At 37.6% G+C, this 23,998-nt stretch overlaps 1 protein-coding gene across 1 annotated transcript; it reads left to right on the plus strand.

Annotated features, from left to right (window-relative positions):
- Window positions 1–1,629: 1,629 nt before the first annotated feature.
- On the plus strand, window positions 1,630–23,869 carry ncaph (non-SMC condensin I complex, subunit H; the record flags this gene model as incomplete). The annotated part of the gene is given in 15 exon segments (XM_034150855.1): window positions 1,630–1,722; window positions 2,491–2,608; window positions 2,759–2,898; window positions 5,780–5,969; window positions 8,488–8,570; window positions 8,674–8,855; window positions 9,625–9,770; window positions 13,032–13,138; window positions 13,937–14,056; window positions 16,513–16,620; window positions 17,134–17,259; window positions 19,008–19,118; window positions 20,238–20,314; window positions 22,713–22,788; window positions 23,599–23,869. Coding segments are annotated over 15 exon segments (1,737 nt in total), but the record flags the coding sequence as incomplete, so codon positions are not given.
- Window positions 23,870–23,998: the final 129 nt, after the last annotated feature.

Here is a 23,998-nt window from a genome sequence, read left to right on the forward strand (position 1 = left end):
TCTCTCTCTCTCTCGCTCTATCTCTTCTTCTATCTCTCGATCTCTCTATCTCTCTCTCTCTCTCTCTCTCTCTCTCTCTCTCTCTCTCCCCCTCTCTCTCTCTCCTGACAGCCTGTCAGTATCTCCTGCAGCTCACTGATCCAGTAATGAGTGACCCGACAGTGAAGAATAAATATATGTATAACTAGTTTATCTTGTTCCAGAGATAGATCAAATAGCTAAGTGTGTTAGGTCTAACTCTTAGGCCCCGCTCACACGGGACCGTTTGCGTTTATGCACAGTATGCGTATTCAAAAAAGTCTTCCGTTCACATGCATTAGTTTCATTTAACGTGTCTGTTCAAACGAGGCCGCTGGAAACGCTGTAGTACATATGCCGTGCCTGTAAGTGGCGCTGTAACTTCCGCCAAAATACACCAAAAGCAGCAGAAGAAGACCCAGAAGCAGCCGCGCAACAATGTTGCCATGGCTACCCTTCCAGTGTTGCCAACATGGCGACTTTCTCGTTAAATTCGGTGGCTTTCCAAACCCTCCGGCTACTTATTTTTGTCAAAAGCGACTAACGACTAATTTAACGACTTGTAATGGTGTTATTAGGGACTTTTCTGGTGTTTGGAGACTCACATATTGTTCAGCAGTTAACGAGCCGCGGGTGCTGCCGTGAGCCCCTCTGCCCTCCCATAGTACTCACAGGCGCTCACCCCGCAGCAGCTCAGCTGCAGTCAGAGCAGAGAGGAGACAGCCACACTCTCCCGCGTCGAGACGGCAAATGAATTGCGCATGAGCGGGATTTAAATGTAAAATGTAAATGTTTCTTAGAAAGAGAGATATTCTCTACAAACACCGGGTGAGATCGCTCCTTTGTCAATATAATGGATCAATGCATGAAATCTGACTCTGTTTATTTTGTTTAAGGAGTATATTGGGCGTTAACAATTCTGGTTTGCCTTTTATAATATTATTTCATTCAAGAACCCCTTGTGCGTTTAATTAACACAGCTATTTTTGATAGTTGCTACAGCAGTGAGCAGGAGAGGTGGGGCTATCGCTATTTTTTCAGGAAATATTCGTATAGAGGTGATTACACGGACTCGGTTGACCCCCCAGAGCGTTTTGTTTGCAAATCTATCCACCTTGGGACCCGTTATCGTTTGTGGGGTCAGTTTCTATCGGCCTCGTGTAAATAATAGGGCTATACGCACGCGAAACTATGCAGATACAAGCAGTTTTCTCCTCGTGTAAACGGCGCCTTAGTGTGTGTGTTGCTCCGCTCACCGGTCCGTCACAGCGGGTGGAGCTGCAGGATTTCTGCTTCACACACACGTTGCATACCGCTATTTTATTGTCTTTTTCGGACACTCGACACCAGTTACTGCCAGACTGGTGAAGCCATGTTGGCGAGCTTGTTTTGCCGCGCACAGAGAAAAGTGTTATGTATTTTACGTCATAATTTTACGTCATGCATTCGGCATTTTTAGAGAGCACCTGCTCGATCGGCAGAGAGTGAGTATCGGCCGATATCGATCATCCCTAAACGTAGATGTACTGGATATCTATCTTTCTGTAATGGTGGTAAAACTTGAAAAGAAAAATCAAATATTTACGCATGGCTTTCTTCTTTTTTTGGCAGAAAATCACCACCAAGAATGCCTTTGGTCTGCATCTGATTGATTACATGGCTGATATTCTCAAACAGAAGGACTCTGAGCTCACAAACTTCAAGGTATGAGTTGTTGTTTTTTGTCCACTCTTATAACAACTCCCTTGTTTCCTGAAGTTGAAAAACATGTAGCTAACACTTTGCATCACCTGTAGAACAAAAAAATGTGTGTTTTGATCATTTTATAAACCAGTATGCTTTCTTTGTTCTTTGGAGGAACTGTGATTTAGGACCTAAAACGTTTTTCATTCTCCTTTTTAAAGGTCTTGAACCCAGTGAAGTAGAGCAGTCATGTGTTAAATGACTTAAAAAGTGTGTTATCTGACAAACAAATCAATCTTCTTACTTTGATCAAATCTGTGGCACTCAGATTAAAAACCTTACAAAGGTCTGATTATGAGCCGTGTCATTTGAGGTTGCAATGGAAAAATCATTATCAGAATTAATAATATAATGTATAAATACTTATTTTTTATTGCATATATATTTGAATTTAGTTATTGTTTTAATCTTATATACAATGTGCACATTTTTACAAATTCTTACCTTTTCAAAATATATATTTATTTTATCTATCTTGGAATGTTTTAATACATATTTTATTCTATTTAATTTTAGTCTTTTATTAAACGTCTTATGTTGTTTTTTTATATTATATTTAATGTAATTGTTTTATTGCACATTTCTTTACTAAACTGTTATTCTAAATTAAAAACAACTGTCACAAAAATCCCCTTCCTCTTTATTTGACACCCATTATGTCACACATTGCCCCTTAGTGTTACAAAACCTCAAATGGACCTGTGTGTTCTGTGTGCTTTCCTCCTGCAGGTGGCAGCTGGTACTTTGGATGCCAGCACTAAGATCTATGCTGTGAGGGTAGATGCTGTTCATGCCGATGCCTACAGGGTCCTGGGGGGTCTGGGGGCCGAGACCAAACCTGGAGAAGGTGAGACCCTCTCCAATGTGTATTTTCATACATTGTCGGATTACAATTTTTAATAGACTGAATCCCACTGGAGATAGCATGCAGGATTTATCACCTTTTTCCTACAAATTGAATCCAATATTTGACATTTTTTGTGTCCTTTTTTTCCAGACCAGGGTTCAAAGGATGATGAAAACGACGGGGACGGTGAAGCGACCACCAAGCAGCCGAAGAAAAAGAGACCCCCGAAGAAAACTGTGGAGCAAAACCTGGGAAACATCAACAGCGCCGAGTCTGAGAGGAAGTGTGAGGTACGGGGGCGTCTTTACAGGAACATATTTAACACCTTTTCTAATACGATGATAGTTGGACAGAATCAACCTAACAATTCATATGAATATTTACCATTTTCTAATTCTTAAAATCTATGAAATCATCGGTTTTTGTGCTCAAACTCAGGAACTAAACCTGTGTTTCGAGCTGAAAAACTAAATGTAGTTCCTTTACTAAAGTTAAACATATAATATGTAATAATTCTGCATTAAAATATATTTAAAAAAACCCGACTTGACATATGTTCGATATTCTGTCGAGTTGTGTACTTACATTACCTTGAGATATATATAATTTGAATCAGAATTATTCCTTTATTAGTCCCACAGAGGGAAGTTTTACCTCGTTACAGCAAAATAATAAACAGTATTTAGTAAAGCGGCAAGCACATATAATAATCATTTTAAATCAAATAATAATTACATATTCCCTTTTTAAAGTAACAAGTTAAGTAGCAGCATAAAGAAAGAAAATTAAGTAAGTAGAAGCAGGGTGTCCGCGGGGTCTTAAAAAGTATTCAAAGTTGATCAATTTAGTGAAAATGAAGGCTATTAAAAATAATTAAACGGCATTTTCCAAGGTATTACATGTTGTAGCTAGTTTCCAATAAGTATATAAATTGTCCAAAGAGGTTGTATTCTACAGTCTGCCTGAATGTAATGATTGCGTAGGTGTGTAGTGTGATTCTGTGTAGTTTATTTATGGCATCCCGTTGGATTTGACGTCATCTGAACAGGACATCGCACACTCACTGCTTGATAGCGTGCGAAGGTCCGTTTACGCCGGTTGTTAAACAACATCGTTATGGGGAAATGCAAGTCTGCGTCCAAATGGTTGGAAGATAAGGAGGAAGGACAATCAATACTGTATATAGTAAATGTGAGGTAAAATGTGTCGCCAATGTAACCGGTTAGAACTCAAAGTGGCGATGAGGTCTTAAAATGTATGGAAAGGGTCTTAAAAAAGGTCTTAAAAGGTTTTACATTTGACTTCAGGATTCCTGAGAAAGTAATGTGGGATAGTAGCTGGAAGATAACGGTAGTAAATACTATATTTCCTAGTATATAAGTATATATTCAGGGCTCGACAGTAATGGTGGCCATTGGCATCCATTCAGAAAAAATGTCAACCACTTCTTGGCCTTTGGTTGCCATCAGTGGCAACCACTTTTTAACATAAAGAAATAAGGACAGCAAACCGCTAAATGTGCACCCCAAAATAGATAAATGTTAATTATTTGTTGTATTAAGAGTGATATTTAATTATTGTTGTGACCAGTCGGAACCTGATACTTATGTTGCACGTGCATTGGTGTGATTACGGAGCCAGAAAGCGATGCACATTTACTCGCGTGCGTGGTGTGTTTGTTTTACAAAAAATGGCGAAGCAAATTAAGTTGTTTGACTGTGGGGTAAAAAGTTCGGCCAACCCGTCAACATCTCAAACGAATGTCCAAAGTGATTCAACTGATATAGCGCAAGATGAACCCGAACGAAAGCAAAGAGGAAATGTGTAAAGTCTTGGGAGGCGAAATATAAGTATATTCTCCTCCGTTGTGCATTCACTTCCGGTAAAAGTTCCTTCAAAATAAGAGTCCCGATCTTATTACTACCAAAATAAAAGTGCTAAACGAAACTTTACCATAGGAAAATATTGGCATACAAATATAATCACTTCTATAAAAAGGTAACACATTTTAAATATAGTTAGACATATTAAAGGTAATTTACAGCATTAATAATTAATATCTAATTCTTAACTGTGAATGGTTTTCATTTATTTAACATTAGAAATGTATTAGTCTGGCCAATCAAGACTTCAATGTTGAAGGGCCAGTGGATCTGTGGTGGGGGTCAGCACAAAGGTCAAGACTTCAATGCTGAAGGGCCAGTGGATCTGTGGTGGGGGTCAGCACAAAGGTCAAGACTTCAATGCTGAAGGGCCAATGGATCTATGGTGGGGGTCAGCACAAAGGTCAAGAAACCCACATTTGAAAGGGAGACAACAGATGACCAAGAAACTAGTGACTTGCTCAATTCATTTGTGAGGGATCTGTGAAGAACATAACAACAGCTGCACTACTGGTATTTTGTATACCAGCAATTGAGGGTGGACAAGTTTACTACCACTTAAGTTTCAAATAATTGTGTTAATTACTTATTGTAAAGCATTTGAACATTCTTTTGTGTCACATTTTCATTATTAAGTTGATGTATAACGGTATAGTATCTTAATTATTTAAAATATAAGGTGACTAAAAATGGCAACTGTATTTTCAGTTTTGGCAACCAAAAGCTGATGCCTGGCAACCAGCCTGGCAACCACTTTTAAAAGTTAGCGTTGAGCCCCGATATTACACTCAAGGTAACGGTGGGTTTTATTCGGTCTCCTGCTATCGCGTTGTGTTCCCTTAAGTTTGCTTGTTGTTGTGGTTATCTTCTGGTATTAATCAAGCATTTTGCATCATTGTTCAATCCGTTATCGATCTAATTTGACCTATTTACACTCAAAATGAATATTTTAAATGGTATTTCCAGGTTGAGTTCCTCTTTTTCCATCATTTATGAGACCAGTTTAATATTCAATCAGTGGTGAAAACTTCAAAAACATTTAAATATCTGCTGAATAATGACTGATTGCTTGTGATGAGTAAGATAAATGTTTAGACGTGGGTCAGTCGGCTATCATCTCAGGAGCTTTGAGAGATTTAAATCCCCTTTCACTGATCCTCATGTTCAGATAACCAACATATATGAAGGACATTTTACTCTGGACTCTGTTTGAGTGCAATATATAATATGTTTTGACCTTGCTCCTGTTTTCATTTGACTTATATTAATAAATCTCTCTTCCCCCCAGGTGGACCCCATGTTTCAGAGAATGGCCGCCTCGTTCGATGAGAGCAGCACGGCGGGCGTCTTCCTGTCCGTCCTCTTCTGTCAGAACAGTCGCTGCGAGCTGCTGTTTCCCTCCAACATGACCCTGCTGCAGTCCACTCCCTCCTACTCTCCCCCCCGACCCCTGACCGTCCCTGCATCCCCCTTCATGGGTAAAGAAAACATTTAAAAGCTTCAATAATGTGCATGGATGAGATATGATATGACCCTGAAGGCAGCATCTATCTGGTTCCCTCCATAAAAAGCCAATAGGATATAATAAGAAATGATTTCATCGTTTATGATACTTATCTGTTAGTTCAGCAGGATAATCTCCACATACTACGACACTTTATGATTTGTGAAGTAAAAAGCTAACGTTGGGCTATAAAGGAACTACAGCACGGTCACATTACTTCACGTCACCACCGCTAAGCTAAAGGTGGCTAATGTTGGGCTATCAAGGAACTACAGCACGGTCACATGACATCACGTCACCGCCGCTAAGCTAAAGGTGGCTAATGTTGGGCTATCAAGGAACTACAGCACGGTCACATGACATCACGTCACCGCCGCTAAGCTAAAGGTGGCTAATGTTGGGCTATCAAGGAACTACAGCACGGTCACATGACATCACGTCACCGCCGCTAAGCTAAAGGTGGCTAATGTTGGGCTATCAAGGAACTACAGCACGGTCACATGACATCACGTCACCGCCGCTAAGCTAAAGGTGGCTAATGTTGGGCTATAAAGGAACTACAGCACGGTCACATGACTTCACGTCACCACCGCTAAGCTAAAGGTGGCTAATGTTGGGCTATAAAGGAACTACAGCACGGTCACATGACTTCACGTCACCACCGCTAAGCTAAAGGCGGCTAATGTTGGGCTATAAAGGAACTACAGCACGGTCACATGACTTCACGTCACCACCGCTAAGCTAAAGGCGGCTAATGTTGGGCTATAAAGGAACTACAGCACGGTCACATGACTTCACGTCACCACCGCTAAGCTAAAGGCGGCTAATGTTGGGCTATAAAGGAACTACAGCACGCAGAGTTCCCGTTAGAATATTTTTTTGCCGGTCAACATGTCCGTTAAAGTTGAAATCTTCTTCTTTGTTATTTATTGAGCTTTAAAACAAATTGATATGATTCGATATTAAGCAAACTAATTATAGTAGATTAACTACATTATTCAAACGTGTACAGTAACTTACAAAAACGCGGGAATAATAAACGGAGCGCTCTCCCCCTCTCCTGACAGCTCGCGGATCCAGTAATGAGTGACCCGACAGTAAAACTAAACGTATCTATAACTAGTTCAGGTAGTTTGAGAGGTAATTAAAATAGCTACGTGTGATATTCTAACCTGAAGTGTGTGTTTTGCTCCGCTCACCGCTGCAGGTGATCATGCAGAGCTGCGTGTCGACTCGTCAGCAGCAGCTGGTCTCTCTCTCCCGTCAGATTAGACTTCACTTGCGTTTATGTCCATATCGATCAGTTCTAGCTTGTTCTAGCTAATGATATGACTACCTGCTTATTAAAAGACACCTAAACAATAAGCGTCGCTATGCAACTGGGTGAGGCCATAAGTATTGCGTATAATTATGCATTTGTTTACATGCCCACCGGAACCCAGAGGCATTACCAACAGATCAACGCACAATCAACCCATACAGGACACTCTTTCTCCACGTTACGTGTGAGACATTAGAATTGACTCTTCTTGTCTGTCACATACTCTTCTTGTCTGTCACATACTCTTCTTGTCTGTCACGTACTCTTCTTGTCTGTCACGTACTCTTCTTGTCTGTCACGTACTCTTCTTGTCTGTCACGTACTCTTCTTGTCTGTCACAGACTCTTCTTGTCTGTCACAGACTCTTCTTGTCTGTCACGTACTCTTCTTGTCTGTCACGTACTCTTCTTGTCTGTCACAGACTCTTCTTGTCTGTCACATACTCTTCTTGTCTGTCACATACTCTTCTTGTCTGTCACATACTCTTCTTGTCTGTCACATACTCTTCTTGTCTGTCACGTACTCTTCTTGTCTGTCACGTACTCTTCTTGTCTGTCACGTACTCTTCTTGTCTGTCACGTACTCTTCTTGTCTGTCACGTACCCCTCTTGTCTGTCACGTACTCTTCTTGTCTGTCACATACTCTTCTTGTCTGTCACATACTCTTCTTGTCTGTCACATACTCTTCTTGTCTGTCACATACTCTTCTTGTCTGTCACATAAGTGGCGCAACTGATGCGGTATTGCGCTAAGGGAAAATTATTTTGACCGGACATTTTGACCGGAGAGATTTAGATTTGCCGGTCTTCAGCATATTTTACCGGTAATTACCGGCTAACGGGAACTCTGACAGCACGGTCACATGACTTCACGTCACCACCGTTAAGCTAAAGGTGGCTAATGTTGGGCGTGATGACACTTGTTAGCAACCTCCATTTTTAAATTCACCAGTGGGGTATTTACTGGTGCATTTTTTGTCGTAGGAGAAACATCTCTTGACCTTATTTCAAGAAAACAACCATAAACACATTCAGAAAGCATTGACCTGTGGACAGGAAGGGATAAAAGGCTGACTATTTTCTGGGTTTTTGGACTCATTCCTGCACCACTCCACTTCCATTAAGTGTTATCTATTCCTCAGTATAACATCATCTCTGTGTGTTTCCTGCAGCTGGACTTCAGCGCTCCAAAGAGAAAACTTCCATCTGCCCGTCGCTGCAGGACTTCTCCTTCACCAGCTGGGACCCTGAGCAGGTCAGAGAAACCACCAAACCTTATATTATAAATTAAATTAGAAACATATTTCCAAAGGTATTCGAGCATCGTAATAATCCCGACCCTGTGAACCTCCCTGCAGACGAAGAACCAGCTGCTGGAGAAGATGCAGCAGGGCGACCACGTGTTCGATGTGAACGCTGAGCCGGAGCCCGAGGAGGACGACGGACCCGACTTTGACGCCGACTACGACGATGCCGACTGTGAGGAAAGAGGGAAGGAGTTCAAGGAGCGCTGCGAGGCGTCTGGATCTGGCAGCGGGAGGTAAGATCTTCGTTGCCAACGCCACCCCTAAACATACTATCCATAGCTCTTTTATGATAACATGTCTGCAGAAGTATTTCAGACCCTGGTCACTGTGGTTGAAACACCTCAAACGTTTCCTAGCCCCCTGGGAAAGTTACTGGGGTTAAAAAGGGGCTTAAGAGACATCGGGTGTATCAGATAAGTGTATTCATTTATAATGATAATAACTGCTTACATTTATATAGCGCCTTTCAGGGGACTCGAGGTCGCTTTACAGAAAAACAGTCAGACAAATGGTAAAACAAATAAACTAGGAGCAGAAGGCCTTGGCAAATAGGTGGGACTTGAGGGCTTTTTAAAGGTGTCAAGAGATATAGTTATTTTACTTTTCTGAGGTGCTATATTTGATAAGATTTGTATAAACTCCGGCTTCGACAGCGCGCAGTAAGATCGGGGATTTTATGATTGAACAGTTATATTTGTTTTCTAATGAGGAGTAGAGACACTTACCCTTTTATCACAGACTACAGACTGATTTGTTTGATTGTATTTTGTATAATCTCAGGCTCACATATTTAATTCATTAGGCCATACTGAAAGGGTTAAAATACAAACAATCCAGCCTCGTTAACAGAATCCTGATTCATTGGATGCTCATTGGAAAATATTGGTTTCGGTGGATCACACGTAGATATTTAATCCATTTAGATCATGCAAAAAGGGTTCGTGTGTGTGTGTGTGTGTGTACTGTTTAATGTGTCCTCATGCTGCTGTGTTGTCGCTTCAGGGACGTTATTCCCATCGGAGAGGGAGACATCGCCACCATGTGTATGCAGCTGTCCTCTCAGCCCAGAGAGTATTCCTACTTCAGCCCCAGAACCATGGCCGCCTGGGCCGGGCCCGGGTACTGGCAGTTCAAACCCAAACACAAGCGTGAGTGGAAATTAATATCAAATATAACCTCCCTTTTATATTAATAGAACAATAATGTCATTGTTAGATAATGACATTATTGTTCTATTAATATAAAAGGCTGTTTTAAAGAGTACCTGACCTCCCTTTATATTAATAGAACAATAATGTCATTGTTAGCTAATGAATGTTTCCATGCTGAACAACGGCAACATGACAACGTTTTCATTGGTCCCTCTTCTTTAGAGAAGACCAGGAAATGATGGATACACGGATCGTGTTCAAATCAATAGGCACGCAATGACTCTAAATAATAATGATCACGCCACCAAACACACATTCAAACTAAAGGAACCAGCCTGTTTGGGAAATGTGAGAAGTAGAAAGTACAGGTATTTGTGTTCAACATGTGAGAAGTAGAAAGTACAGGTATTTGTGTTCAACATGTAAGAAGTAGAAAGTACAGGTATTTGTGTTCAACATGTGAGAAGTAGAAAGTACAGGTATTTGGGTTCAACATGTAAGAAGTAGAAAGTACAGGTATTTGTGTTCAACATGTAAGAAGTAGAAAGTACAGGTATTTGTGTTCAACATGTAAGAAGTAGAAAGTACAGGTATTTGGGTTCAACATGTAAGAAGTAGAAAGTACAGGTATTTGGGTTCAACATGTAAGAAGTAGAAAGTACAGGTATTTGTGTTCAAAATGTAAGAAGTAGAAAGTACAGGTATTTGAGTTCAACATGTAAGAAGTAGAAAGTACAGGTATTTGTGTTCAACATGTAAGAAGTAGAAAGTACAGGTATTTGTGTTCAACATGTAAGAAGTAGAAAGTACAGGTATTTGTGTTCAAAATGTAAGAAGTAGAAAGTACAGGTATTTGTGTTCAACATGTGAGAAGTAGAAAGTACAGGTATTTGTGTTCAACATGTAAGAAGTAGAAAGTACAGGTATTTGGGTTCATAATGTAAGAAGTAGAAAGTACAGGTATTTGTGTTCAACATGTAAGAAGTAGAAAGTACAGGTATTTGGGTTCATAATGTAAGAAGTAGAAAGTACAGGTATTTGTGTTCAAAATGTAAGAAGTAGAAAGTACAGGTATTTGTGTTCAACATGTAAGAAGTAGAAAGTACAGGTATTTGTGTTCAACATGTAAGAAGTAGAAAGTACAGGTATTTGTGTTCAAAATGTAAGAAGTAGAAAGTACAGGTATTTGAGTTCAACATGTAAGAAGTAGAAAGTACAGGTATTTGTGTTCAAAATGTAAGAAGTAGAAAGTACAGGTATTTGAGTTCAACATGTAAGAAGTAGAAAGTACAGGTATTTGTGTTCAAAATGTGAGAAGTAGAAAGTACAGGTATTTGTGTTCAACATGTGAGAAGTAGAAAGTACAGGTATTTGTGTTCAACATGTGAGAAGTAGAAAGTACAGGTATTTGTGTTCAACATGTGAGAAGTAGAAAGTACAGGTATTTGTGTTCAACATGTAAGAAGTAGAAAGTACAGGTATTTGGGTTCAACATGTAAGAAGTAGAAAGTACAGGTATTTGAGTTCAACATGTAAGAAGTAGAAAGTACAGGTATTTGGGTTCAAAATGTAAGAAGTAGAAAGTACAGGTATTTGTGTTCAACATGTAAGAAGTAGAAAGTACAGGTATTTGGGTTCAACATGTAAGAAGTAGAAAGTACAGGTATTTGGGTTCAACATGTAAGAAGTAGAAAGTACAGGTATTTGTGTTCAACATGTAAGAAGTAGAAAGTACAGGTATTTGTGTTCAAAATGTAAGAAGTAGAAAGTACAGGTATTTGAGTTCAACATGTAAGAAGTAGAAAGTACAGGTATTTGTGTTCAACATGTAAGAAGTAGAAAGTACAGGTATTTGGGTTCAAAATGTAAGAAGTAGAAAGTACAGGTATTTGAGTTCAACATGTAAGAAGTAGAAAGTACAGGTATTTGTGTTCAAAATGTGAGAAGTAGAAAGTACAGGTATTTGTGTTCAACATGTGAGAAGTAGAAAGTACAGGTATTTGTGTTCAACATGTGAGAAGTAGAAAGTACAGGTATTTGTGTTCAACATGTGAGAAGTAGAAAGTACAGGTATTTGTGTTCAACATGTGAGAAGTAGAAAGTACAGGTATTTGTGTTCAACATGTAAGAAGTAGAAAGTACAGGTATTTGTGTTCAACATGTAAGAAGTAGAAAGTACAGGTATTTGTGTTCAAAATGTAAGAAGTAGAAAGTACAGGTATTTGTGTTCAAAATGTAAGAAGTAGAAAGTACAGGTATTTGTGTTCAACATGTAAGAAGTAGAAAGTTCAGGTATTTGTGTTCAAAATGTAAGAAGTAGAAAGTACAGGTATTTGTGTTCAACATGTAAGAAGTAGAAAGTACAGGTATTTGGGTTCAAAATGTAAGAAGTAGAAAGTACAGGTATTTGTGTTCAAAATGTAAGAAGTAGAAGGTACAGGTATTTGTGTTCAACATGTAAGAAGTAGAAAGTACAGGTATTTGGGTTCAACATGTAAGAAGTAGAAAGTACAGGTATTTGTGTTCAACATGTAAGAAGTAGAAAGTACAGGTATTTGGGTTCAACATGTAAGAAGTAGAAAGTACAGGTATTTGTGTTCAACATGTAAGAAGTAGAAAGTACAGGTATTTGTGTTCAACATGTAAGAAGTAGAAAGTACAGGTATTTGGGTTCAACATGTAAGAAGTAGAAAGTACAGGTATTTGTGTTCAACATGTAAGAAGAGAAGTAGAAAGTACAGGTATTTGTGTTCAAAATGTAAGAAGTAGAAAGTACAGGTATTTGTGTTCAAAATGTAAGAAGTAGAAAGTACAGGTATTTGTGTTCAACATGTAAGAAGTAGAAAGTACAGGTATTTGTGTTCAACATGTAAGAAGTAGAAAGTACAGGTATTTGTGTTCAAAATGTAAGAAGTAGAAAGTACAGGTATTTGTGTTCAACATGTAAGAAGTAGAAAGTACAGGTATTTGGGTTCAAAATGTAAGAAGTAGAAAGTACAGGTATTTGGGTTCAAAATGTAAGAAGTAGAAAGTACAGGTATTTGTGTTCAACATGTAAGAAGTAGAAAGTACAGGTATTTGTGTTCAAAATGTAAGAAGTAGAAAGTACAGGTATTTGTGTTCAACATGTAAGAAGTAGAAAGTACAGGTATTTGGGTTCAAAATGTAAGAAGTAGAAAGTACAGGTATTTGGGTTCAAAATGTAAGAAGTAGAAACCACCTTTCTGGGTTTTTTAAAATGTACTCTATCTTTTACAGTGGACCATATGCCCGACAAGGAGCCGCGTAAAAGGAAACCCAAGAAGACGGTGGAGATCGACTTCAATGATGACGTCAACTTCGACGCGTTCTTCCGCACCACCAGAGTAAGAGCCAGACACAAAATATATCCACTGTTGCATTGTGGGATTACATTTCAGCGTTGTAGGGAGAGATCTCGGTATACAGAAACCCCCCTGTGCTATTTGTAGCTGTATTTAGCCTCCTGCCACTATCTAGTTCAGTGTTTCTCAATATGTGGTCCGTGAGCGACCCCTAGTGGTCCGTGAGTATATTGGTAAAATGTAAATAATACATTCAAAGTGTTTCTCAAATTGTTTAAAAGTGACTTGTATAGGTGGTAACAGAGACACGCAGTGCGTAAACAATGCTAAATAAATGGAACACTGTAAATAATTAACTTGTGTTTATCGTTGAATTCATGTTAAACTTGGGACTGCAACCATAGCTTTACTGTATTTTCTATTTAGAAAATCCACAGCGGAGGTTTGTGTCGTACTAAAAGCGGTGCATTTTGCATTTCTCTCAGTAGCCAAAGATATTCGGACATAAACTCCGTAATAAATGTAGTCTACGTTTCATATGAGGTGTAAAAGCTGAGCATTTAAAATTACATATGAAGGAAATACTTGTAGAATCTGTGGTTGTATTTGTATTGTTGATTTAATGTATGAACGAGGCGATACAGAGAAGGTGAGGCTGTAATTTGTTATAAACTGTTGGAGTGGTAAGCAGGCCTATTGTTTTTGGATATTTGGGGAGTTCGGTGGTCCGTGTGTGTTTTTTATTATTGGTCAAGTGGTCCTTGGCATGAGAAACACTGATCTAGTTTCATATGATACCAGTATCTCCAATCTCACATGTCCTACTTCCTCTCTTCTCAGGCGGCCACCACCATCAGTAAGTCTGCCCTCAGTGTGAGCAACAAGAAGACCACTCTGCCCGCAGACTTCCAGTTTCCCCCAGAGAGCCTGTCCCAGCTCAACCTCAAGCCCTCCAGCTCGGTGAGTGAAAGGTCAAAGGTCGACACGCAATAAAACACACACATCCCCTTCAGAAATACAGTCAACTGTTGGCTGAAGCTTGACATTATTCATCAATTAAGTCCAAGTAAATATCAGCAAAAATGTCGCATAATGGTTGTCAGCTTTTTATTCTAAATTTGACTCACAGCCCAAAGTGCTTTATAGAGTATGACAAAAAAATGACAATAACAAATGAGGAACATAATCAAAATATGTAAAAACAATACAATACTACTAAAAATGATAAGCCAAATCAAAAAGATAGGTCTTTAATTTACTTTTTAAAAATTCCAATTGAGGTTGCTGTTCAAAGATCAAATGGTTTGGGGCCATAAAAACAGAAAGCAGCCTCTCCAGTTTTCTTGTAAAGCACTCTAGATACTTTTAAAAGTGAAGCATTGGAGGATTAGTGTCCTTGCAGGTTGATAAAATGAGAGACAGCCACTTAAATATGTCGGGGCAAGGTTATGTAAATGATTAAAAGCACTTCTGAAGGACACCGGTAACCAGTGCGTGACATTATTCATCAATTAAGTCCACGCAAACATCAGACAAATGTTGTATAATTCTAATTGTTGTCTGCTTTTTATTCTAAATTTGACTTCCAGAAAGTTTATACATGCTACAGTTATCATATAATGTGCTCTGAATATCTGTAACTGGTTAGATGGATAGATGGATAGATGGATAGATGGATAGATAGACAAATGGATGGATAGATGGATAGATACTTTAATGATCAGACTTTATAATACAATACTTTAAATTCTTTAAAAAGTCGAAAAGAGAATTAACAATTAAAAATAAAATGAAAAATATGATATCTTATATGAAATATCAACAAAAAAATATACAATATTCTGGATAATTAAAAAAATAAAAAGTCAAAAATACAACAGGATCCAAAAATACTCCAGAGGCCTGTACTACGAAGCCGGATTTTCGCTTAGCCGGCTGACTTCAGGGTGGCAGGCTAAGAGATCAACTCAGTGAAAGCACCGCCTGCTGACCAATCAGAGCTCCGTGTGCGGAGTTTAAAGCGATCAAGTCATATTACAGGATAGAGGAAATACAGAAAAACTGCCGTTGCAGGAAAGACAGCCGGCCAAAATCAACTGACTGTGTGAACGTGAAAATTAATAGAATATCCCCTCCCATCTTCAGAGCAATCTGACTATTAGAACATTAGCGTTAAGAAAGCTTACTTAAATATCTGCCACGACATAAGTAACCGGATCAGAGTAACATTAAGTACAGTCCGCGGCACTGTGAGTGCAGACGTCGATGTGTGCCATTATCATTCATATCATATCACATCATAATGTATCATATATTTCCTTATCTGAGTCAGCTTCTTGAGCCGTATCTGGCCGTGCAACACTCACAGTGTCACATACTGTATGCAGAAGTATTATTTTAAGCAACACATTAAGTTAGGGCTGTGCGATTATGGCAAAAATCATAATCACGATTATTTTGGTCAATAATTGATATCACGATTATTAAATACGATTATTCATGGCTTTGAAAACATCCATTTATTGAACTTTTAAATACAAATAATAATTTGCACAGTATCTTTTTAACTGTTGATTTCCCTGAGCGTATAATTCAACTGAAAAACCAATACAAAAATAAATTAAATAAATGATACATTTAAAGAAATAATATCAAAATAATAAATACCAATAAACAAGATCAACAAATATTTTGGAGCGCACTTCAACAAGCTACTAAACATATATAAATATGATAAATACAAACACATTTGATCAAATATGTTGCAGTGCACTGTCACAACCTAGCAAAGCAAAAATAATCGTTTTTTTCGATTATGTTGTTTTCGTAATTGTGGCAGGCCAAAATCGTAATTGCGATTAAAATACGATTAATTGCACAGCCCTACATTAAGTTGACGAAACACTCGAGTCAAATGTAATTAAAGTCAGATCCACTCGTGTCTTGGACGGGGCAGTGATTTCATAAACCTGTTAATGTACGCATTCAAACGCTTTTTCTTTTACCAGCTGTATTCACCTTGCAGGTGCAGCTATGTGGCTTTTATCCTGGATACAGTGTTTAAGTCATGGATGTTTAAAGTTTAACTTCTTCATATTTGACTAATATTAAAGTTCACTTTTCATTCAGGAAGTATGACCCTTCGCTGTCAGTACGCTTGTCCATGTTTGTGATTGGTCGAATGCTCCAAATACCACCCCTTTCATGTGAACGCGCACCTAACTAGATAGGACACGGCTGGCTTGAGCGATCCACTTGATAACCAGCGTCGTAGTACAGCTTAGCGAGAGCGCGTATGTTTTGGATTGGGCCAACCGGCTAACTCCAACATATCCAGGTTAGGTTGAACCAGCTTCGTAGTACAGGCCTCAGGTATCATGTTTTTGTGTTTTAATATCTTGTTTTTGTACCTATAGTTGACTCAGGAGGGCCAGAAGAGGCTGTCAGGAGAGGTGGGAGAAGGAATCGGAGATTACGACTACAACAACGCCAACGACACGGCCAACTTCTGTCCAGGTCTCCAGGTCTGAACTGCTTCTTATATTTCTTTACATTCAATATGTTTTTATTAAAACCAGTTCCTCCCCAAGCCTGTTTATGATATCATGAGGATCTAATGATAGAGGATTATCATCAGACATCTTTTTAATATTCCAGCTCTTCTCCTTGTAACAACGTCCAAAAATCTAACTTTGCCTCTCTGATTTATATCTCAAAATATTCAAACTTTTCTCTTAAAATATTCAAACTTTTCCCTTAAAATATTCAGACTTTTCCCTTAAAATGTTCAACATGTTTTTCTGAAAATGTAACAACTTTTTTCTCCAATTATTTGAATTTTATTTCACAAAATATTCCCCAAAAAAATCTCAAAATATTCTAACTTTTTTCTCAAAATATTCAAACTTTATTCCTAAAATTTCTCCCCAAAAAATCTGAAAATGTAACAACGTCCAAAATCTAACTTTGCCTCTGCAACAGGTCTAATTGTGTGTGTGTGTGTGTGTGTGTGTGTGTGTGTCCGTCTTCCTCTGCAGGGTGGAGACAGTGATGATGACGCTGAAGGGTTTGCAGACGACCCTTCAGCAGAAAGCTTGCCCCCCCCCTCTCTGGAGGAAATCACCACCTACGGGGAGCAGGATTTGGTGCCGGAGCCGCATCGGGTCAGTGCCGGGCTTTAATGCTCAAAAGATGTTTTAATAATATAGTTACGACACAAAAATCTAATTTATTTACTTCACTGGAATTATCTCAGAGAATGGATCAGATAATTTGGAGCTTTATTTATACCCTTGGGGAAATGCAGGCGTTTATTCACACAATGTAAAGATAAAAATAGAATACAAATTACAATAATAATAATACAGCAAAGAAAAAGTGATAAAGTCACTATTGAAACAAGATATCACAGTAAATAGTTGAGTATTTGTATGAACATGTTACATATATTTACATTAGTGTGCAGATGTGAGTGCAATCACATAGCATTTACAATTAAACTACAATATTAGGCAGGCTACACATTGAAAAATACATTTCTTTATACACACTTTCTCCTATTTGTAGCCAATAAACACATCCCTGTTTAAAAATTTAAATATTTCTTAACATATGTTCCCTTAAACTAGTGTTCATTTAGTTAAAATAGGTGTTATCTTTATATTGTATAAAATAATACCGTCACCAATATTTTAGGACATCTTTGAAATCCTTTTAAAGTGTGGGAATTTTATAGAGAACAACAATATCTTGTAAGTTAAAAACAAACAAACAATGGGTCATGTAAAGCATTTTTTTTTGTTTCTTCTTGCCTCGAAAAAGCTCTTAAAGTAAAAAGCAATGTAATAATAAAATCGTCTTTTTATAGCAAAAATTACCTCGATCTGTAAAATCTAGGAGAATAAGTCTGTAAAATCCTTGCATTTAATGTTAAAGGGGACCTATCATGCAAAATGCACTTTTGTACGTCTTTTATACATGAATATGTGTCCCCGGTGTTCCAGGGAACTCACCAAGTGTCAGAAAACACAACCCTCTCTATTTTCCTCCATACCCAAATCTCTAAAAAAGGGGCTGCAACGGATCTGATAAAAACTGATCCAGATTTGAACACTGTCCTGACGTCAGGACGGTGGCGCTACGGCTATTGGGCCAACTCCACCAATCAGGAGGAGACAGCCACGGCCATTGCCGTTCGAAAGCGCTGGAGACGCTGTAGTACATATGCCAGGCCTGTAGATGGTGCTGTTCTCACAGAATCTGCCCAGAGCTAGACATTTTTAAATTGAGCGAAATGAGGCATGATCTGTTTGGTATTTTGAAAAAAAAAGTATAAATATGCCTTATATAGGTATGGTCCTACACTATATTATTCAAATATAGCATGATAGGTCCACTTTAAACAAGGCGTTGAAACCCCAGACAAGTATCTTGATATATATTTCCTGACCCTTACTTGTAGTTACATGTTAGAAAAATATCACTGGTCACCGGCTTGAGCTTCAATCTCAGGATCCATGTATCTCTGATCCTCTCCAGAATGGAAGTAGTCATCACATACAGAGCATCAACTAGTTCCTGAACAGTGTCCTTCACATGCTGATATCCAAGAGAGGGAGTTACACAGTCACAAGATGGAGGAATAGAAAGCAGTGTTCAATGTTTACTTCAGATTAGCTCCACGTCAGAAATGATCATGCTTGTCATATGTCTATCTCCATAGAGGCTGAATCATCATGTTAATCACATAGCTATCATATGCCTCAAACAGTCCTGATGCTCTTCTAGGTAATCAGACATCCTGTCATGTACACAGCTACAGTTGGGATACCTTTGTTATCATGTTACTCTCATGTTGGAAGAGGACATTCAGTATTTTCCCAACATTACATGTTTGCTTTCTGTATTTCAGGTCAACAAGATAGAGATAAATTACGCTAAAACGGCGAAGAAGATGGACATGAAGAGATTGAAGAACGGCATGTGGAGCCTCCTGACCGAGAGCCCCGACAAACCGTCGCAGGTAAAAAAACACTCAAAGGTTTACTTTGCATCTTCAGGTGTATACATTCAGATGTTTTGCTCAAAATAAATATAATCTTTTCACAAATTATTTAAACTTCTTTCACAAAATATTCAAACTTTTTCCTAAAAGATTCCAACATTTCTGGTATGTCCAGAAATTCAGATCTTGTTTTTCAGAAAATGTAACAACTTTTTTTCTCAACATATTTAAACTTTTTTTCACAAAATATTAAAGGTAGGGTAGGTAATTTTGGAGAAACCAGCTTGAGTGCGCTAGAATTTGAAAATACACAACCGGAGAAAATCTGCCACTTCCTTACAGAGCCCCTCCTCCAACACACACGAACGTGCACATGACCAATGAGGGCACGAGATAAGTTTGTGCACAGATGGAAGGCTGACAGGCAGGTAGGCCATCCAGTTACTTTAGCCGGGCCGGCTAAAATTATTGGTCGTGCTTTTTACAGTACTACGGCTTCCACAGATGACATTTATTTTATGGATTTATTGTCAAAGCACTTAAGATATTCATTGCTATCGGGATGTTAAGAGCATTCCATGGAATATAACAAAAAGTGTATCTCTAGCCGGTTTCTCAAACTTACCTACCCTACCTTTAAAGAAATCTCAAAATATTCAAACTTTTTTTCACACATTTTCAAACTTTTTATCTTAAAATATTCAAACTTTCTCCTCAAAATATTCAAACTTTCCCCTCAAAATATTCAAACTTTCCCCTCAAAATATTCAAACTTTCCCCTCAAAATATTCAAACTTTTCTCACCAAAATATTCAAAGTACTTTCACAAAATATTCAAACTTTTTCCTTAACATTTCAAAAATTTCTGGAAATTTCCAGCATTTTTTTGTAACAACTTTTTTCTCAAATTATTAAAACGTTTTTTCACAAAATATTCAAAAAAAAATCTCAAAATCAAACTTATTTTCACACTTTTTTCTCAAAACATTCAAACTTCACAAATTATTCAAACTTTTTTCTCAAAATGCCCAGCATGTTTCTGAAAAACTGATTTATTAATTAATCACTTCTTGTGCTAGAATTGAGAGATGTGTGTTTCTGGTTGTAATACAGTGTGTTTTATTGATGTCCCTGCAGGAGACGGATGCTGTGGAGAAAACAGAAGTGTTTGGAGAGAAGGCTTTCAGTCAGACCACAAAGATCCTGCTGCAGAGGTACGAACACGAGCAACAAATTAACAGATTTTAATATTCCGAGATCAGGGTTTCTACTTGGTTATAGAAGACCAGAGATGGGAAGTAAAAGTACTGCACTTTAGTACAATTTAGAGGTACTTTACTTGAGTATCCCCATTTTATGCTACTCTTAGTACTTCTACTCCACTACAGTTCAGAGGTAAATGGTGTACTTTAACTCCACTACATTTATTGAATACCATTACTTACTTTACAGATTTGGATTAACGATGTGAAATATAATCAACAAATGTAATTAAAATCAACGGATCTGTATATAATGTAAGTATTATAAGTGTGTCTAAGTAGCAAAAAACACACAAATAGTGCACTAATCAGAAAGAATTTTTTATTAATAAAAACAGAAAAGATGTGTGTGCTAACAAAGAGGCTTGTGCCCATTGCCTCAAAACAACATAAAGGAAATTAATTAAATTTAGTATAAAATAATTAAATACAAGATTTGTGTACAGAATGTTCTTGGTGTTTCTATTTTTGGGTTTAATTACATTGTTTTGTTTTTGTTGTTTTTCAAAAATGTGTTTCATAAGAGCTGTTAAAGAACAACAGCAGCACGTAGTACAAAAGTACTGTAAGAACTGGCAGTAAATATGAAGAAAACTGCCGTCGTGATTATTCAGAAACGCCAGCTGAATAGGGTTTATTTGATATTTTATTATCTTTTTTCACAAAATATCAGCTTTGTATTCCATTCAGTGCAAAAATACTAAAGACAAAAGGTTTGTGTTGTCCATTATTTATACTCAGTAAATTGCACAAAACAGAACGGTAATATTACAACAACAATAGTTAAAGGTTACAATACAATTAACAGTAGAAATATAACATAAAACAACAATAATACATTATAAATAAATAGCAGTATGAACAAAATAATTAACGCACAGTAATTATCAGTACTTTTACTCAAGTACAAGATCTGAGTACTTCTACTTTTACTCAAGTACAAGATCTGAGTACTTCTACTCAAGTACAAGATTTGAGTTCTTCTCCCATCTCTGTAGAAGACTCCATTTTGTATTTTGAGCACGGCAAAAGTCCTGCAGGTTTTTGCTCATCTGTCATTTGTTTTTAACCTGTTAAGCCCTGAGCCTGTTTTTCAGGTCTCAGGCTCGAAAATGACATTCCCAGAACAAATGACCATATCTTCCCTTCTAAAAGGGTTAAATTAATAATCTTTTTTCTCAAAGTAATGATAAACCTGTGAGTTGGATTTAGAAAAGTCAGAATCAATATAGATGTTTTTTATTTTAAAGAAAATTCAGATTTTACATAGTAAAAAACTGTAAATTATAGTGTCCGTCCAAAAATTATTTTTTACTTATAGTGAAAACTACCCTTGGATGATGGTAAGGTAGACTAAAAGCTTTAGGAATCCAAAGTACAACATATAAGTACCCTGTATCAAGATTGATGCAAAACAAGTGACATTTGACCTTTTTAGAGAGATTTAGCCAAAAGAAACCACTTCTGGGGTCATTTGGGTGGATTTTCCATATCTCTGGCCCCCCTTGCTCGATTTTGATGGTTGACACCTCTTTCTGACCGTTAGAGCCAATAGAATCGAAGGGGGAGTCCCCCACACACACATGTTGTGAAGAGAAAAGGTGGGGGCTTCGCGCATGTAATTTTCAATCAGAGTGAACCTATCTCTAGCTTTGACATCTGGAAACGGAAAAGCAGTTTTAATGCTTATGGATTATCAGAAATCATTTCAAAGGGACACAGACACATTGGATTAACTTCAGCAGCGTTTTTATCGTTTTAATGCCATTGAAGACCACTTTGGAGAGACTACAGAGCCAAGGTAAAAATGTTAGCATTTTTAGCTACCTAGCGTCACCTGTTTTGATGTCCGTTTTTGCTTATAACGTCGCAAATACATATAATTCAGTGGTAATGTCGGTGTCAATAGATTCTGTGTCACCTCACGATGTGAATCGATGTGTTGGATGTGGTGAAAAGATAAATAATAAGGTTTTGTGAGTGATTTTCGGTGCAGTAAGGTGTTAGCATTTTTCGCTCGTTGCTAATTCAGAGGCTCAGTGTTAGCATTGTAGGTTTTCTTTTGAAAAAAAAAAAAAAAAAGATCAGTTAGATGAGTTTCTTCCCGTTACATGGATATAAAACATTCATAGTTTTATTAAATGAACATGCCCTCAGACACTGTTTCCTGCAAGATGTTGCGGCAGTGCCCCGGTACCGGGGTCTCTCGGGCTTAACAGGTTAAACCCAACAAAACACTGTGAAAAATATCTGGTAATCATCAGATTGTTCTTATTGTCCTTGAAGGCACCATGTTTGTACACTATGATGAATATTCAGTAAAATGCATGGTGTTTCTCTCTTTGTCCAGACTGCCGAACACCATGGCTCAGAACCTCTCGGTGCCGCTGGCCTTCGTCGCTCTGCTCCACCTCGCCAACGAAAAGGTGACATTTTGTTTTATAGATGCATATTTATCAGAATCAGAATCGTTATTTTTTTACTTTGTTATTTGCCCCTTTTGTTTGTTTGTTTGTTTGTTCACCATGTAAAGCGGCCTTAGGTCTCTTGAAAGGCGCTATACAAATGTAATCTATTATTATTATCAGAATCAGAAACAGGTTTATCACCAGGTAGGTAACACATACGAGGAATTAAACTAGGTGTCGTGGTGCATACATACAAGTAAAACACAAATTAAAAACACAGATAGAAAACTATTTTAAGAAAACTATAATAACACAAAAAAAAAAGAAAGAATATAGCAGTATTTACATTGAATATGGTTGAAGTAGGATTGGTATAAAATATGTATAATGAAAAACAAGATGCAACATTAATGTAATGCATAAAGTCTATGATGTGGCTGAGGGTCAGTGACAGTTTGGGTCCCACTTATTATGCAATATGCAGTTTTTAGCATCTTAATATAATAAAATGTCTGGAGATTTTCTGTTTTATATCATATTTAAGGGAATGCCAAATACATTTGAGAGTAAATAATGTGCATGTAATTGGAGTTGAAGCCCTACTACTATAATATACAGTACAGTATTCTGCTATTAATTTTCTTTTAAAGACATAACGGGGCATTTCTTGTACAAAAAAATGGGGAAAATGGTTCCAAACATGCTTACTAAAACATTGTACAAGGGGACATTTTAGTATTAGATGTGTGGCCATGTATTGAAGAATGTAAAGTATTAATTTCCTTTATTGTAGTTTAAAATGTGGAATATTCTTTGTCTTTTTCACAGAATTTGGAGCTGGTGAAGGTGGACGACATGTCGGATATCATCATCAGACAAGGCCACTGAGGAGAAATGAATTATGGGAATATGTTACCTCTTCCTTCTCTCCTTAACTCTTTACTGTGTTCTATCTCTGTGGTTCTCGCTTGTTTAGTTTTTATAATATTTGTATTCATCCTCCAGCAAATAAAGTGTGAAATTAAGAAATCTTCCTCGTCCTTTGAAGAGAGTTTCCCATGTATATTGTCAAAAGAATAAAAACCTTTTTCTAAAAAAATGCCTACTTCATGTTAAAATGCTTTTAAAGGTGGGGTAGGTAAGTTTGAGAAACCGGCTCGAGATACACTTCTTGTTATATTCCATGGAATGCTCTTAACATCCCGATAGCAATGAATATCTGAAGTGC

Source organism: Trematomus bernacchii, unplaced genomic scaffold, assembly GCF_902827165.1.
Source record: "Trematomus bernacchii unplaced genomic scaffold, fTreBer1.1, whole genome shotgun sequence".
NCBI lineage: Eukaryota > Metazoa > Chordata > Actinopteri > Perciformes > Nototheniidae > Trematomus > Trematomus bernacchii.